General features: G+C 43.0%; 1 protein-coding gene across 1 annotated transcript in view; it reads left to right on the forward strand.

Annotated features, from left to right (window-relative positions):
• The window catches only part of LOC126481704 (serine protease snake-like), a 171,911-nt gene that overhangs the window by 133,361 nt on the left and 21,331 nt on the right, over positions 1-17,219 (forward strand). Inside the window, exon 6 of the mRNA XM_050105653.1 lies at positions 14,340-14,491. Coding sequence (XP_049961610.1) covers positions 14,340-14,491 — 152 coding nt within the window. The remainder of the gene's footprint in view (positions 1-14,339; positions 14,492-17,219) is intronic.

The raw sequence follows: 17,219 nt of genomic DNA on the forward strand, positions 1-17,219 counted from the left end.
GTCGAAGAGTGGTATAACATTCCACTCGAGACTATATCATCATTATATACCAGTATTCCAAGAAGAATCGCAGCTACAAACATCAAAAAACGTTTCGCATCACCCCGGTTCACAAAACTCCTGAAGACAGACGTTCACTGTGGATATTGTATCACAGACACAGTCCGTTTGACTGTTCAGAGATGTCACTAAACCCACCCAAAGATGTAAATAACCATGCATGACGGAGGGGGTCTGACAGCCGATCAGTTCCAGTCATTCCACCAGGAAAGAGGTACAAGGCTCGTGTGGTCTGCAGTTCAAACATCACTGGACGGTCAGTACCGCGGTTCGATCGCGTCCGTATTGTTACTTTGTGACAGGAAGGGCTCTCAACAAGGGAAGTATCCAGACGTCTCGGAATGAATCAAATGGTTCAAATGGCTCTGAGCACTATGGGGCTTAACATCTGTGGTCATCAGTCCCCTAGAACTTAGAACTACTTAAACCTAACTAACCTAAGGACATCACACACATCCATGCCCGAGGCACGATTCGAACCTACGACCGTAGCAGTCGCGCGGTTCCGGACTGAGCGCCTAGAACCGCTAGACCACCGCGGCCGGCTGGAATGAATCAAAGCGATGTTGTTCAGATATGGAGGAGATACAGTGAGAGAGGAACTGTCGATGACATGCCTCACTCAGGCCGCCCAAGGGCTACTACTGCAGTGGATGACCGCTACCAACGGATTATGGCTCGAACGAACCCTCACAGCAACACCACCATGTTAAATAAGGCTTTTCGAGCAGCCACAGAGATCCTGTTACGACTCAAACTATGCGCAATAGGTTGCATGTTGCGCAACTTCATTCCTGATGTCCATGGTGAGATCTGTCTTTGCAACCACGACATCATGCAGCGCGGTACAGATGGGCCCAACAACATGCCGAATGGACCACTCAGGATTGTCATCACGGCCCCCATCTCGTGGTCGTGCGGTAGCGTTCTCGCTTCCCACGCCCGGGTTCCCGGGTTCGATTCCCGGCGGGGTCAGGGATTTTCTCTGCCTCGTGATGGCTGGGTGTTGTGTGCTGTCCTTAGGTTAGTTAGGTTTAAGTAGTTCTAAGTTCTAGGGGACTGATGACCATAGATGCTAAGTCCCATAGTGCTCAGAGCCATTTGAGCCATTTGATTCACATCACGTTCTCTTCACCGATGTGTGTCGCATACGCCGTCAACCAGACAATCGTCGGAGACCGTGTTTGGAGGCAACATGGTGAGGTTGAACGCCTTAGACACACTGTCCAGTGAGTGCAGCAAGGTGGAGGTTACCTGCTGTTTTGAGGTGCCATTACGTGGGCGCGACGTACGCTGCTGTTGGTCATGGAAGGCGCCGTAACGGCTGTACGATACATGAATACCATCCTCCGACCGATAGCGCAACCATATCGGCAGCATATTGGCGAGGCATTCGTCTCCATGGCCGACAATTCGCGCCCCCACCGTGCACATCTTGTGAATGACTCCCTTTAGGATAACGACATCGCTCGACTAGAGTGGCCAGGATGTTCTCCAGACGTGAACCCTATCGAACATGCCTGGGATAGATTGAAAAGGGCTGTTTCTGGACGACGTGAAACACCAATCACTCTGAGGGATCTACGCCATCGCTGTTGAGGAGTGGGACAATCTGGACCTACAATGCCTTGATATGGCATAGTGGATAGTATGCCACGACGAATACAGGCATGCAACACTGCAAGAGGATGTGCTACTGGGTATTAGAGGTACCGGTGCGTACAGCAATCTGGGCCACCACCTCTGACGGTCTCGCTGTATGGTGGCTTTGTGTATGTGTAGTTTTTGTGAGCAATAAGAAGGGCGGAAATGGTGTTCATGTTGATTTCTGTTCCAATTTTCTGTACAAGTTCCGAAACTCTCGGAACCGATGTGATGCAAAACTTTTTTGATGTGTGTGTATTACGGGCAAATGGCGATCCAGCCCCTTATTAATAAACTATTTTCAAGTAACTAAAGGTGTTCACATTATTTAGCTCACCCCTTGTACATGTATATAAATACACAGCAGGCCACCATGTGATGCGTGGCAGAGGGTACCGTTCCACTCGCAAGAAGGACGAGACGATGCCTGTACGTCTTCGTACGATCCCTAATTTGCTTCACCTTGTCGTGGTTGCCCTTAGCGAAATATTCATTAGTGGCAGCAGAATGGTTTTGAAGTTAGTCGCGAATGCCGGTCTCTAAAATTTTTCAATAATGTCTCGTTGAAAGAGAACATCGTTTTCCTTCCAGAAATTTCCATTTATTTTGATTGGTCTTTTCCGTAGTACTAGTGTATTGATCGAACCTACCGGCAACAAATATAACACGCCTCTGCATTGCTTCGACGTCTTACTTTAACGCAACCTCTCGCTAATTCCAGACACTAGACGAGTAGCCGAGAATGTGTCGCAGTACAGTTCTATACGCAGTCTCCTTTGCAGATGAACGACACTTTCCCATTTGTCTCACCAAATTGAAGTCGAACATTCACCTACACCACTACCGACCTTACGTATGCGTTCCGTTCCAGAGTGCTCTGCAGCTTTACGGCATGATATCTACCAGACGTCAGAGTATCAAGCAGCACAACACTAAGGTGTTTGCTACTCATCTACATCAACTTACCTTTTTCTACATTTCGAGCAAGCTGGCATTCATCAACATCATACGACGGCAGCTCGTGGTCTAGTGGCTAACGTTGCTGCCGCTGGATCACGCGGTCCCGGGTACGATTCCCGATCGGGTTGGGGATTTTTCTCTGCCCGGGGACTGGGCGTTTGTGTTCTCCTCATTATTTCATCATCATAATCATAATTTGTGACAGTGGCTAGATTGGACAGAGCAAAAAAAAAAAAAAAAATTGGACTGTGTAAAAATTGGGACCCCGTACGGTCGCTGATGACCGCGCAGTTGAGCGCCCCGCAAACCAAACATCATCATCAACATCATCATCAACATGATCATCAACATCATCACCAACATCATCACCATACACAAATTCCGTGTAAGTCATCCTGTATTATTCTGTGGTCACTTTCCTTACACTGTAGCGTTATCAGCACCAGCTGCTCGCCCTAATTTGCCAGATATTTTATATATACAGGGTGAAGAAAAATTCGCACACTCGGACTTCGCAGCACGATTCCTGACATACTGGCAGTACAAAAATGTCTCTCAGAATTCCGTCCTGCGCATATTTCGGGCATTAAATGGACTCTAAAGATTGGCGATGTGGCAACACTGTAATCACATGTAAGGTAACTAACTACCTCTGCCAGCATATACACACCGAAGTTGTGCTGTTGGTACAGGGGAAAAAGGGTACAAATGGCTCTGAGTACTATGCGACTTAACTTCTGAGGTCATGAGTCGCCTAGAACTTAGAACTACTTAAACCTAACTAACCTACGGACATCACACACATCCACGCCCGAGGCAGGATTCGAACCTGCGACCGTAGCGGTCGCGCGTTTCCAGACTGAAGCGCCTAGAACCGCACGGCCACTCCGGCCGGCTACAGGGGAAAGTATTTTGGGTTGGCAGACAGGAGGTCGAGTGTTCGATCCTGCTTTGAGACATATTTGTTTTTATTTGTTGAAAGTAGTCTGCGCGGTAGGGTTCAAATGGTACAAATGGTTCTGAGCACTGTGGGACTTAACATCTGAGGCCATCAGTCCCCTAGAACTTAGAACTACTGAAACCTAACAAACCAATGGACATCATACACATCCATGCCCGAGGCAGGATTCGAACCTGCGACCATAGCGGTCGCGGGGTTCCAGACTGAAGCGCCTAGAACCGCTCGGCCAGCGTGGTAGGGTATCTGGCGTCTTAATCGTCATACAGCGATTACAATGGTTCTTTTACAAAATATTTGCCGGTACGTAATGCTAACACTAAAATGGAAGTACAATCGTTTTCATTGCTCAGCTTTTAAGGAAATCTTTTGCACGGCGTGGACGTGAGTTGTTTCGCACCACTACATCTACTAGATTCCAAATCTGCTTTCTGTGTACCCTCCCCCAATGGTTCCATCGAAATTGTTTGCGAAGCACGTTGCTAGCCCTACTGTTGACGTAAGGCCCTAACTAAATGTAATGGTTCTGAACGTGGCAAGAATAACAGTTGGCATTAATCGATGGAATAATTGGGGGAGGGTACACAGAAAACAGATTTGGAATCTAGTAGATGCAGTTGTGCGAAACAAGTTTTCTTTAAAAGCTGACCCATGAAAACGATTGTACTCCAATTTCTGTGTTCTAGTACGTAAGTGAAACTGTTTTGTAGAAGACCCACTGTAATTAAAACGCCAGATATTGTACCACGCAAACTACTTTTGGCAAATAAAAAAAAAGAAGCCTCCACCCAGAGTCGAGGACACACAAGGTGAGAATGTGGGTCTCGCGGGAGGCGTGCGCAAGATAGTCGCTGCAGTCGCACTAGCCTCTGTGCCCTCGGTGGCTCAGAGGGATAGAATCTGCCATCTAACAAGGAGATCCCGGGTTCGAGTCCCGGTCGGGGCACACATTTTCACCTGTCCCCGTCGATATATATCAACGCCCACCAGCAGCTGAAATCAATATAATTCTAATTTCGTTCTAGACGACCGCAGGTCATCAATGGTGTCTGTTCTTTCAGACATGTCAGAAAGAACAGACGCCATATCCATATAAGTACATGGAAACTATTCCGTCTCGAGGAAATTCATTGTATTCAAACTTATGATATTCTCATGAGTTCTGTAGCAAAGCGACATTAAGCATGTTGGTCCGTAATTTTGCAGGTCCGTTCATTTGCCCTTCATGTATTGGAAGTCACCTGTACATTTTCTCCAGTCGCTTGGTACTTTGCGTTTTGCGAGAGATTCGTGATGAATGAAAGCTAAAGAAGGGACCAGTGCCGAGGGGAGTATTCTCTGTAAAATGGAATTAGGGTCACATCCAGCCCTGCCAACTTTTTTTGTTTCCAACTTCTGCGAAATATCCGTGTGCGACCTAAGCTGATCTGCATCAGTTGGGTCTGCTGAACGGCAGGTGGCGACAAATTCTCCGCCGCCTCTCAACTCCCGAGGCAGCAGCCAGCGGGTGGCTGATGGCGCCAACGTCTTCAACTGTTCCCAGACTGTGGCCGTCTGCTCCGGCGTCTGCACATAGCATGTACGTTCCCTGTCCATCCTAATACGAGAGTCGTTCAATAAGTAAAGCCCCACGTTTTTTAAAAAGCCATTAATACACGAAGACAAACGTCCTTACTGATGCTTCACATTTGAGTTTTGTTCTGTGCGCCGGTGAAGTTTCGAACCGTTCTGGTAGATGGCAGAGCCGTAGTTCAGGGTCAAAATGGATCTACATACGACTCACGTTACAAGCAGCGTGCTATTATTGAATTATTGTGTGCAGAAAAAGAACCGTGGTGAACATCCATAAACGTTTGTGTGCAGTGTATGGCGATGCTGCAGTTGATAGGAGTACAGTTGGGCGATGGATAAAGAAAGTTACAGCCTCAGGAAATGCAGAAACAGAGCTCTATGGACAGCCACGCTCGGGACGTCCTGTCACAGCCACTGCTCCAGACATGCTGAATCATGCGGACACCATTATTCGTGCGGACGCTACGGTCGCAGGTTCGAATCCTGCCTCGGGCATGGATGTTTGTGATGTCCTTAGGTTAGTTAGGTTTAAGTAGTTCTAAGTTCTAGGGGACTAATGACATTAGCAGTTGAGTCCCATAGTGCTCAGAGCCATTTGAACCATTTATTCGTGCAGACTGGCGCATCACAATTCGACAATTGGCTCTGCAGTTGTCGGTCAGCATTAGAAGTGCAATGATCCAGACTCTCGGATATTCAAAGAGGTGCTCACAAGGGGTTCTACGAATTCACACAGCCGACCACAAGATTCAAAGAAATGCCATTTCATCTGAACGGTTGGAGCGTTTTGAGACGTACGGAGAGGCATTTCTGTCACGGACCGCTCCGCGGAACGAAAGTTGGGTGCACCACTTTGTGCCGGAAACAAAAAGGCAGCCCATGCAGTGGCATCATCCTCATTCACCACAAACGAAAAAAATTTGAGACAACCCCCTCTTCCGGAAAAGTCGTGGTGACGGTCTTCTGGGATTCTGATGGCGTCTTTCTCGTGGATGTGATGCCAAGGGGGTCAACCATCCATTCAGAGGCATACGTCAAGACTCTGAATATACTCAAGAACCGTTTCCGACGTGATCGATCGGACAAGAATCCAGCAGAAATCTTGTTCCAACACGATGAAATGAAATTATCATACGGCATTGTTGGCCGGGAGCTCCCATGCGGGGTGTTCGGCCGCCGAAATTGCAAGTCCTTTTTAGCTGACGCCACTTCGGCGACTTGCGAGTCAATGATGATGAAATGATGATGAAAGACACACAACACCCAGTTATCTCGAGGCAGAGAAAATCCCTGATCCCGCCGGAAATCAAACCCGAGATCCCGTGCGCGGGAAGCGAGAACGCTACCGCAAGACCACGAGCACTCCAACACGATCATGCATGCCCACACACAAGTTTGAGAACTGGGAACACATCACGAAATAGGGTTGGACATCATTGCCTCATCCACCCTACAGTCCAGACCTGGCAACCTCGCACTTCCATCTCTTTGGGCCGCTTAAGAATTCTCTGCGGGGAACACACATTGAAGATGACGAGACTGTCAGTCATGCAGTGAAAACATGGCAAAGCCTACAAGACAAGTTACCAGCAGGGAATGGACGCTCTTCCACAACGGTGGCGTACCGCTATAGAGCCTGATGGAGACTACCTAGAAAAATGGGACATGGACAAGACATGTTGATGTATACTGTCACCAAATTCTAACTCTTCAGAATAAATGTGTTCTGAGAAAAAAATGTGGGGCGTTACTTATTGAATGACACTCGTATTAAGATTCAAATGCAGACAACAGGTATAAAAAGAGCTAAGTAAAAGTCAGCCCATTCGCCTCGTAGACATGGATTTGCACTGAAAAATTTGTTAAAAACACAAACACAAGCTACTAGAATACTCTTGAGCCTGTCGCTGCACTAGTTCACTGCACACTGGCAGACAAGGTTCAAATGGCTCTGAGCACTATGGGACTTAACATCTGTGGTCATCAGTCCCCTAGAACGTAGAACTACTTAAACCTAACTAACGTAAGGACAGTACACACATCCATGCCCGAGGCAGGATTCGAACCTGCGACCGTAGCAGTCGCGCGGTTCCGGACTGCGCGCCTAGAACCACTAGACCACCGGGGCCGGCGGCAGAGAAGGAAACACGGATGTGGGTGGTTAGCTAGGCGGCTGTGGCGGGTTCAGAATACTGTTGTGTACTTTATACGAGTTTTTTATGGTTACCCGGGGACACTAGGCTATAAATCTGAATTAAACTAGTTGGCACGTGATATTTAAGTTCCGAAGTTGTGCAGTCAGGTACTACTATTTGTACGCAATCACCACAGGACACAACTATCCGTGACGATAGGAAGTCGCCTTAAACCCTCTACCTCCGCCATAGAACTCTATAGTCTTTCCATGCACATCCAAAATCTCATCCAAAATCTCTTCTTAATTTTAATTATAGTGACAGTTAACTTTTTTTAAAATGGATGAAATTTTTCTTTTCACCAACACCTTCAAACGTGTCACATCAAATCTTGAAAGCTATTGAACTCGGGGTAGTAACTTACTACCAGAAATCTCGTTCGATGATGAATCTTTCGAGAGTTACCAACTACATTGCGTTTCCTATACACAGGGTGTTTAGAAAGAGTCTCAAAACCTTGTTAGGGTGTTGCACGGCTGGCTATGCTGGAACATAACTGTTAAGAAAGGAATTCGATACGTTGGGCCGTTTACGAGTTAATTAACATTGAAGTTATCCAATCAGGCCGATGTGCGAGCATATTCAGAGACGGTGTGGCCAAACGTGTCCTTCGTTTGGTTTCCTCAAACCGGACGAGAGAGCGACACAAAAACTGGACACCGGGCGGTAGTAGGGATCGAACCCGAGCCACATGCTAAGCAGTCTCGTGCGCTGTCATCTACGCTATGAGAACAACTGGCATTAATTGCATCTGTCGGACCGCTGAATTTGCACGCCCAACAGCCTGATTGGCTACCTTCAATGCTAATCACCTCGGATACGGTGAACGTATCAATCTTTTTCTCAATAATTATTCCTCACCACAACCTACAACTGCAACACCCCTACAAGCTTTTCATACTCTTTCTGACCACTCTGTACATGCTTCTGAGTGCGATTTTTTAATGCAATTGTGTCAAGATATAACTTGGATTCAATCTCCTACAAAGATCTCGTAAAGTTTCCGAGATTCACGTATGATATCTGTTTCTGGCCTATCCCTGCATATCTCGGAAACTATTAGACACACCGAAATAACATCTCAGTGTCTACACAAAATGTATTATATGAAGTCCTACTTTATAAAGAGGTGATGTGAGCTGGATCAACGGTATTCCGTAGCCTCACAACAGGAAAGGAAAATTCTCTGACATAAATTGACAAACACAAGATTTAATGGAAGTAAGTGCATAATTAAAGTGCACTATACACTGTCCACTAGTTAATGGGAAAACACCGCTATTCAGGGTCACAGTCATTGGACCTATCAGTGTTGCTGCTCGTAGTCACATATATAATCAAGTCTCTGATGCACTGTTGTAACGTTCCTTCATTATTCCATGGTTCTGATAATATATTCGTCTCACAAGTTTCACTGTTATTTTCCAGTCTTTGAATGCTACTTTTCCAACTGACTTCTTAACAAAGCGTTCGCTTTGTCAATGTAAATTTATCGTCTGACCTATGTCTATGCTGTTGATGGCCGTTAGTTTATCGACCAGTTTCTGCTGTTACTTTGACTGTAAAAAAATTCACACATGCATGATTAAAAAGCAGAAAATTAGTACTTGAATAAAAATAATTTTTTTAATTTAGTACATTTTTGAATCAGACTAAAAAGTGTACATTTATTTCTTCTATCCCCATTCAGATTTCTAACGCCATGTAGATAGCTGTGAAAACTGTAATTGTGGATTTTTAATTGCTATGAGAGCACTTGTAAGAATTATAACGAGAATGTGGGTGCATGCAGCACATAACTGATTCATCAATAGTTTATGCTGTAACTATTATTTACTGCATGTACCTCAGGTTTCTTGTTATAAATCGTTAAGTATTTTTCATAGATATTAAAGTCCGCCCAGATTGTTGAGTGGTCAGCGTGACGGATTCCCGCCCTACGGGCCCAGGTTCGATTCCCGGGTGAGTCGGAGATTTTCTCCGCTCAGGGACTGGGTGTTGTGTTGTGTCCATCATCATTTCATCCCCATCCGGCGCACAGGTCGCTCAATGTGGAGTAGAATGTAGTAAGCCCTGCACCAAGGCGGTCGGACCTGCCCCGTAAGGGGACTCCCGGCCAATGACGCCAAACGCTCTTTCCATTTCCACAGATATTAAAAATTCACAACCATAAATTTTCAGAAGTATCTGTTTTGGACTAGGAACTGGTATAGGTCCAGGAGAAATTATTTTATACTTTTTCACCTAACTTGAAATATGATACATTAAAAGAATTATTTAAGTGATTATTGCCATACACAAGGTAAATTAGACGCTTTGGTTTGTATTGCGACTCAACTTACAAAAATTCTGCCCTTTTCTACTATCATTTAACGTATTTATTAAACAAACCTCATTAAAATGTAATACTAAATGTTCGAAGGTTAATATAATTTTCTGTGCGATAGGGTCCTCAGCTGCGATCTATTTTTTGAATGATTTCTTGAAGCCTTCAGCTGCCACTTTCTTTATTTCCTGTACGATTATACAATGTCTCCCTTGAGCCATTTTCAAGTATTTTTTGGATGATTTTCTGGTATCGTCTGTCTGATCGATGTTTATCTGATCTGTGCTGCGTAAAGGTGTGTCCCCACCCAGTGTTTGGAACAGTGTTCGCACTTTCTTTTTACGCCATTTCAAAAAAAGAACTTTCAGATGAACAAATCACTGACTTCATGAATCTAATCACAGTCGTAGTCAAATAAAAATACAACTGTATCAGCACCCGGTGGTCTCGCTATGGGAAATCCGTTGGCTGGTATCCTTGCTGAAGAAAAGTTCTTCAACCGTTTCTCAGCTACAGCGCTGGGCATTCTCTCCTATATCAGATACGTCGATGGTATTTTAGTCATCTACAAAGGACCTGTTGATGGTATTGACCGTATTTTCAGTCAATTTATTGAACTTCACGAGAAAATATCTTTCACCGGTGACTTCGGAAATGAGTCCCGCTAGCTGAGCTTTCTTGATTTGACGCTAACAGCAGAATGAAATAAAATATCTTTTAATGTTTTCCGTAAAGAATTATGTACCGATCATATCATACCTGCTTCTTCCATGCACCCTCAATCTCATAAAAACGGTTTCTTCCACTCTGCTATTCGCAGAGCTACTTCTATTCCACTCTCGAAAGAAAAATTCGAGGAAGAAATTAATTTGATCAAAACTATAGCACTTAACAACGAATACGAAACTGCCATAGTTGACGACATCCTTAAAAAGAAAACTGTTAAAAGATTTACTACACTCGGCACCTCTATCATTGAGTCCAACCAAAAGAAGAAATTATTTTCTATTTCCTTCTTGGGGCCCATCTCCTATCACATTCGACGCCTTCTTCATAATAAATGCAACTGTAATGTCGCCTTTTCAGCCAATAATAGCTCGAAAAAAAGTTTGTTCACAATTTAAAGTCCACCTGTTCCCCTTTGAAAAACTCTCGTGTCTATAAGATTTTTTGTGGCACTTGCTCTTTTTACCACATAGGACAAAAAGGGCGTGCCTCACCAGTCAGATACAAAGAACATCTTTTAACAAAAAATGGCGTCTTTTGCAGACCATCTTCCGATTACAGGTCACGCACCCAAAGCTGTTCACGATATCAACATTTTGCACATTGAGAAGAAAGGCCGTAGATTATATGTTCTAGAAGAATTATAAATTTTTAAACATCATTCTCGTAATGATGGTCTCATTCTTAATGAGCAGCTACAAATAGGTAACAAAAGCTTCTTCAACGGTATAAAGCCGTTTCTTGACATTTGATTTGTGTTCCCTCGTGCAGTTACCGAAATATTTTTTCTATTTAAGTCGGCTCATAATTTTTTTGTTTTTTAAAAGTTTTTATTAACTGCATTTCATGTTATGCTATACTATATCTATACTCTATCTTTTCTGCTCACTGAGTTATTCAGCTCCCTTTGTATTTCTAAAATGGCGTTTTCAGCCTTTAAACTATATATATAAGCTCTTATGCAGACAATTTTTTACCGTGTGTGCAGCAGTCAGGTAACATTATTGCCTTTTACTTTATGTAGAAAATAATGTTCATCGTAGCGTTTGTCTGTCTACATTTTGAAAGTTAAGTATCTTGCATTTGCGACTACTAGATGGCACTCTTTGTGTTGTGGTCACCTGCCTGCAATTGTTAACGCGGGATTAGATTAGATTAGATTCAGTTCCATGGACCCAAAAAATGAGATGAATCTCGTGGGTGTGGAACATATCAGAAAGTATAACATAAAACATTTGAATATAATACTTATTACCCTGATCATTTGTCAGGAGATTGTCAATATAGGTGAATACAATACAGTAAACTGGAACAGCTAATATTTACAGCATTAACACGTTGTCAGAATGAAACATTGTTATGCATTATTAATAAATTTATCATATACAATATACCTAATCTTTACTGTTGTGGCCAAGTGATGTCAAAACTGAAATCTAACAGACATTTTTACTTAAGCTGGCCTAACAGTCTCTGTTGAGATATTCATCCACAGAGTAGGAGTTGCCTATCAAAAAGTCTTTCGAACTCTGTTTAAACCGTGCTTTGTCTGAAACGAAGTTTTTAACGGTTGCTGGCAACTTATTGAAAATGTGTGTTCCTGAATATTGGACCCCTTTTTGGACCAAGGTAAGTGATTTTAAGTCTTTATGTAGATTGATCTAATTCCTAGTGTTGATACTATTTATTGGGCTATTGATTGGAAATAGAGATATATTACTTGCCACAAATTTCATTAGGGAGTAAATGTAGTGAAAAGCAGTGGTTAGAATACCAAGTTCCTTGAACAGGTTTCTATGGATGTTCTTGAATTTACACCACGAATGATTCTTATTACACGCTTTTGCATGTTAAAAACTTTTGCTCAGTTAGATGAATCACCCCAGAATATGATCGCATATGACATAATAGAATGAAAGTAGGCAAAGTATGCAAGTTTTCTTATATTTATATATCCTACATCTGACACCATTCTCACTGCAAATACAGACTTGTTTAGGTGCTTAAGCAATTTTTTGGTATTCCCTTTCCAACATAATTTATTATCGAGTTGTAATCCCAGAGATTTAACACTGGCAACCTCTTCGATTTGCATGTCTTCATAAGTTATACACATGCTGGAAGGAAATCTCTTACAGGTTCTGAACTGCATATAGTAGATCTATTCAATGTTTAATGACAGTGAATTAACTTTAATCCACTTATTAACGTCAGTGAAAATTTGATTAGTGGCTATTTCTAAATCTGTACATGACTTGCTACTTACTGCAATGTTTGTATCATCTGCAAATAAAACAAACGTGCATGTGGCTACGCAACAGACGAGAGTCATTAATGCACACAAGAAAAAGCAATGGGCCAAAGATTAAACCTTGAGGAACACCACATGTAATTAATTCCCAATCAGATGAAGACTGACTGCTTACAACACACATATTTTGCAACGACACCCTTTTTTTCTTGTTAGTTGGATAAGACTCAAACCACTTTGCCACACTGCCGGTGACACCATTAATATTGTAATTCACGTAAGAGAATGGTGTGGTTCGCACAGTCAAAGGCTTTTGACAGGTCAAAGAAAATGCCAATAGCCTATAATTTATTATCAAATGAAATAAGTACATTCTCACCGTAAATGTGAATAGCTTCCTCTGTACCAGAACCCTTAAGAAATCCAAACTGTGACTTGAACAATATATTATTTGCAACCAGATGCTTAAGGAGACGCTTGAACACAACCTTTTCAAATATTTTTGAGAAATCCGGCAAAAGTGAAATTGGTCGATAGTTTGATGGTATCTCTTTATCCTCCTTCTTGTAAAGAGGCTTAACTTAAGCATATTTTAGCCAGTCTGGAAATGTTCCACTGATGAGAGATTAATTACACAAATAACTTCATACAGAACTCAACTCTCGTGAGCACTCTTTGATTAACTTCATTGATATTTTATTGTACGCTCTAGAATACTTAGATTTTAAGGATTTTGTGATGGATGCTACTTCTTTGGGAAACGTGAGTGTCATTGCCATTTTACTGAAGTTATTTTTAAAGACTGGTCTTAGATACTCCATTGCTTGTTCACCGAACCTGATAACCCAAGCTGTCACGAACGGAAATGAAGTACTTGTTTAAGAGGTTTGCAACACTACACGCACTTGTTACCGAAGTCTCTTTTATTTTTAGAGCTATCTGTTTCTCTTGTTTCCTGGCCCCACATGTCTCTATCTTCACTTTACCCCATACAGTTTTTTATTTTGTTGCCCAAAGTAATTATGTTTTTCTCATAATAAAGCTGATCCGATTTCTGGATTAGTTACTTCAATATTTTGCAGTATTCTTTGTAATGCATTAGAATGCTAACATCAGAGCTGTTCCTAGACGGAAGATACTGTCTCCTTTTTATCCCACATTATATCTTTATTCCTTGTGTAATCCATGGTTTATTTTTTGACTTTTGTGTGATTCGAGTTACCTTTAGAGGAAAACATCTTTCATAAGTGGAGGTAACTTTATTAATAAATGCTTTGTACGAGGATTGGAACTTAAATAGAGGCAACTGTTTATTCACAACCGATACAAAAGAGTTACATGTTTGCACCTGCTACTGTCCTTCAACGTAGTCACCAGCATTGTGTAGAACTCGTTGCCAGCGACGTGGAAGGGCTAGTATACCATTAGCAGAGCCTGTTCTGTTGATGGTGCGAATGGAGCGGTCTAAAGTTATGGTGATTCTCGTGTACGAGTGTGATGGTGTTATGTTAACGTATTACGTTCCCCCAGATATCACTTAGAACCTCTGTCGTAGAAACCTACGGTAATAACTATGTTAATTTCTCACAAAGAAAAAATGATGATGTAGATCTGAGTGTGCCATTAACAATTATTCTATTCTTTCAGGTTTTAAGTCAAGCGCTAAACTGCTTAAGACTGAGATCAGTGTACTTCCACTCGAGAGGTGTGAGAAGTACTACCAGAGGAAGTTCCCGGAGGGGCTCAACAACTCCATCATCTGCGCGGGGGACCCCGCCGGCAAATCGGACACTTGCTCGGTAAGCTGACTGCCTCCACTTTGGTCTCTTGCAGCTGTATCTCAGAGAGTCTTCTGCGCTGATCGTTGTCTGATCTCTGCCGAGTAAAGGCGTGTCCCCACCTAGTGTCTGAAACACTGTTCGCAATTCCCGAACTGTCAGTTGTCGTGACACGTTGTCAACACGACAACCGTCCTGTCGGTGAAGACTGAAGGACACATTGTTGTCGATGGCGAGTTGCCGCATATGGCCGCTGCACGGCGCTAGTGGCGATGCGCTTGCGTAGCGTTTATGGAATGTAATGTCGGGTATGATTCAGTATGGAGAGATAAGGGTAACGACTAGTGGAACTGGTCTAATTATACGATGTGAATGGATTTTTCTAAAATATGTAATTTGCTCATTACAAATGATACTAAATTAAAGCTGAAGTTTCTCATTTCTAAATTTATGCTTCAGTCAACACTAACAGCAGACTGAAAGGAAAGGTTCGATCGCCGCCCCGCTAGAAAACAGCAAAACTGATCAAGGGGCCGGGAATTATACAAGTTTATGCCTACTTACCTTCATTTATATTTTGTACTGCACAAATGTTTTGCCTTGCAAGGGTTCTTTGGAAACATAAAAAAAGTTTTAAATTCGACGCAACGTCACATCAGAAGAGGTAGTCCTTTTCTGGAATGTTCGAGACATCCAGTGCAGGTAGTGCGTTCGTACGTTAAGATTAGTTGCACTAAAGTACGCAATTCAAATTAACGTATATGGTTAGATACCGTTCGTTTAGTAATTCGGTCTTGCACTCTGTAACACCCCTCGCCTCTTACACAAGTCATTTGTGCTGTTATTTTACAAAAGTTTGATTGGGATCGTGTTACTAGTGGTCAACTGAAGCAATAGGACTCAAAGTTAGTTATTCTTCTGCATACCGTAAACACTGCACTAAACAAGGCAGATTGTAAGTCATTTATGTCAGGTCACACAAACCTACAATTTCCTGTTGTATCAACGTAAAATTATGTTTGCATGACCCGTTCGGACATACTTTTAATGATTAAAGAAATTGCAATCACAGAATCCAAAATTTTAATTACTCATTTATTGTTAGCATTAACTGTTTCATGAGAAAGCTGTTGAACGTCGTTTTACGTGTAAAACTGTTTATGCAGTTCGCTGTGAGATATTAATTATTAAGCAGATCACTCATTCATATGAGCGGGTACGAAATTATCCTTTCTGGTTCTGAGCCAAGTTATAGATAAATTAACGGAGGAATTGAATTTGCAACTTTACTTTCTTTATACAGACGTCCCATAAACAGAAGTAAACGTAAATGCACATACACTTGCTGCAATTAGCAAACAAAATTTTATTTTATTTCAGCATTGTGCAGCAGGGAGGTCCTAACGTTTGTGACCCTTTTCAACTCGTCTAAGGAGTTTCTCAAAATAACAAGAAGTTCTGACAGACTTTTACATGAAAACAAGACAGTTTTCTCTTCGCTATTACGGCACTAAGGTAACTTTTGGGATTTAGGCCGAGAACTGATCACCGGCAGCGTGACTCGGGTTAACAACAGCTTGCACGCACACGTACATTACACTGCGGATTACAAAATCACTTTTACGAAGCTCCATAACTGTCTCATGAGTTTTTAAATTGGCTCAGATGGGCCTACAACGTTCCCGAGTATGATGCAGAAGCGCTGCACCTGCCACTTCACCCTCGCACACGTCGTCGCTTGAAACAGTAAGGTGTCGACAATTTGTGAAAAAAGACCAGAGCTCACAAGTTTATGTGAGGAGTAAGATGGGTTAATGATATCACACAGCCACCAAACTTCACTACAATTCTGCCCAACAGCCCGTGGACTTGTCATATGATGGGGAAGCCCTCACAACCACTCTTACCCACATCTCACCCCTTCTTTTGACGCCTCTACGGTGGAGGATCGCCTAGCCTTGAAATCTCGCTGGATTCTAGTGGGTACCCGAGGAACGGGTTCCAGAGACACCGCCGATCAGAATCGACACAAAAGGTCAATGAAACCACTTCTTCCCTTGGGGCGATGATTACATCCTACTCCGCAAGCCACCTAGCATTGTTTGGCGGAGGGTACTTCCGGCACTAACTGATACCTTCCTTTCCTGTTCCAGTCGCGAATGACGCGTGGAAAGAACCATTGTTGGTAAGCCTCTAAATTACAGCTAATTTCTCGACTTTTCTCGATGTAGTCATGACGCGAGATGTTTCTAGGACGCAGTGTTATGTTGCCCATCTGTTCCTGAAAAGTACTCTCTCGAAATTTCGACAGCAAACTTCTCCATGATGCACAACGCTTCTCTTGTAACGACAGCAACTGCAGTCGCAGAGCGTCTCTGTCACACTCTCGCACCGACTAAACGATCCCTTCTTCACAGGATCATTTAGTAATCGCGAAAGCGTTACGGAGATGATAGATAAACTCCAGTGGAAGACTCTGCAGGAGAGACGCTCAGTAGCTCGGTACGGGCTTTTGTTGAAGTTTCGAGAACATACCTTCACCGAGGAGTCATGCAGTATATTGCTCCCTCCTACGTACATCTCGCGAAGAGACCATGAGGATAAAATCAGAGAGATTAGAGCCCACACAGAAGCATACCGACAATCCTTCTTTCCACGAACGATACGAGACTGCAATAGAAGGGAGAACCGACAGAGGTACTCAAGGTACCCTCCGCCACAAACCGTCAGGTGGCTTGCAAAGTTTGGA

The sequence above is a fragment of the Schistocerca serialis genome, chromosome 5 (genome assembly GCF_023864345.2).
Source record: "Schistocerca serialis cubense isolate TAMUIC-IGC-003099 chromosome 5, iqSchSeri2.2, whole genome shotgun sequence".
Taxonomy (NCBI): domain Eukaryota; kingdom Metazoa; phylum Arthropoda; class Insecta; order Orthoptera; family Acrididae; genus Schistocerca; species Schistocerca serialis.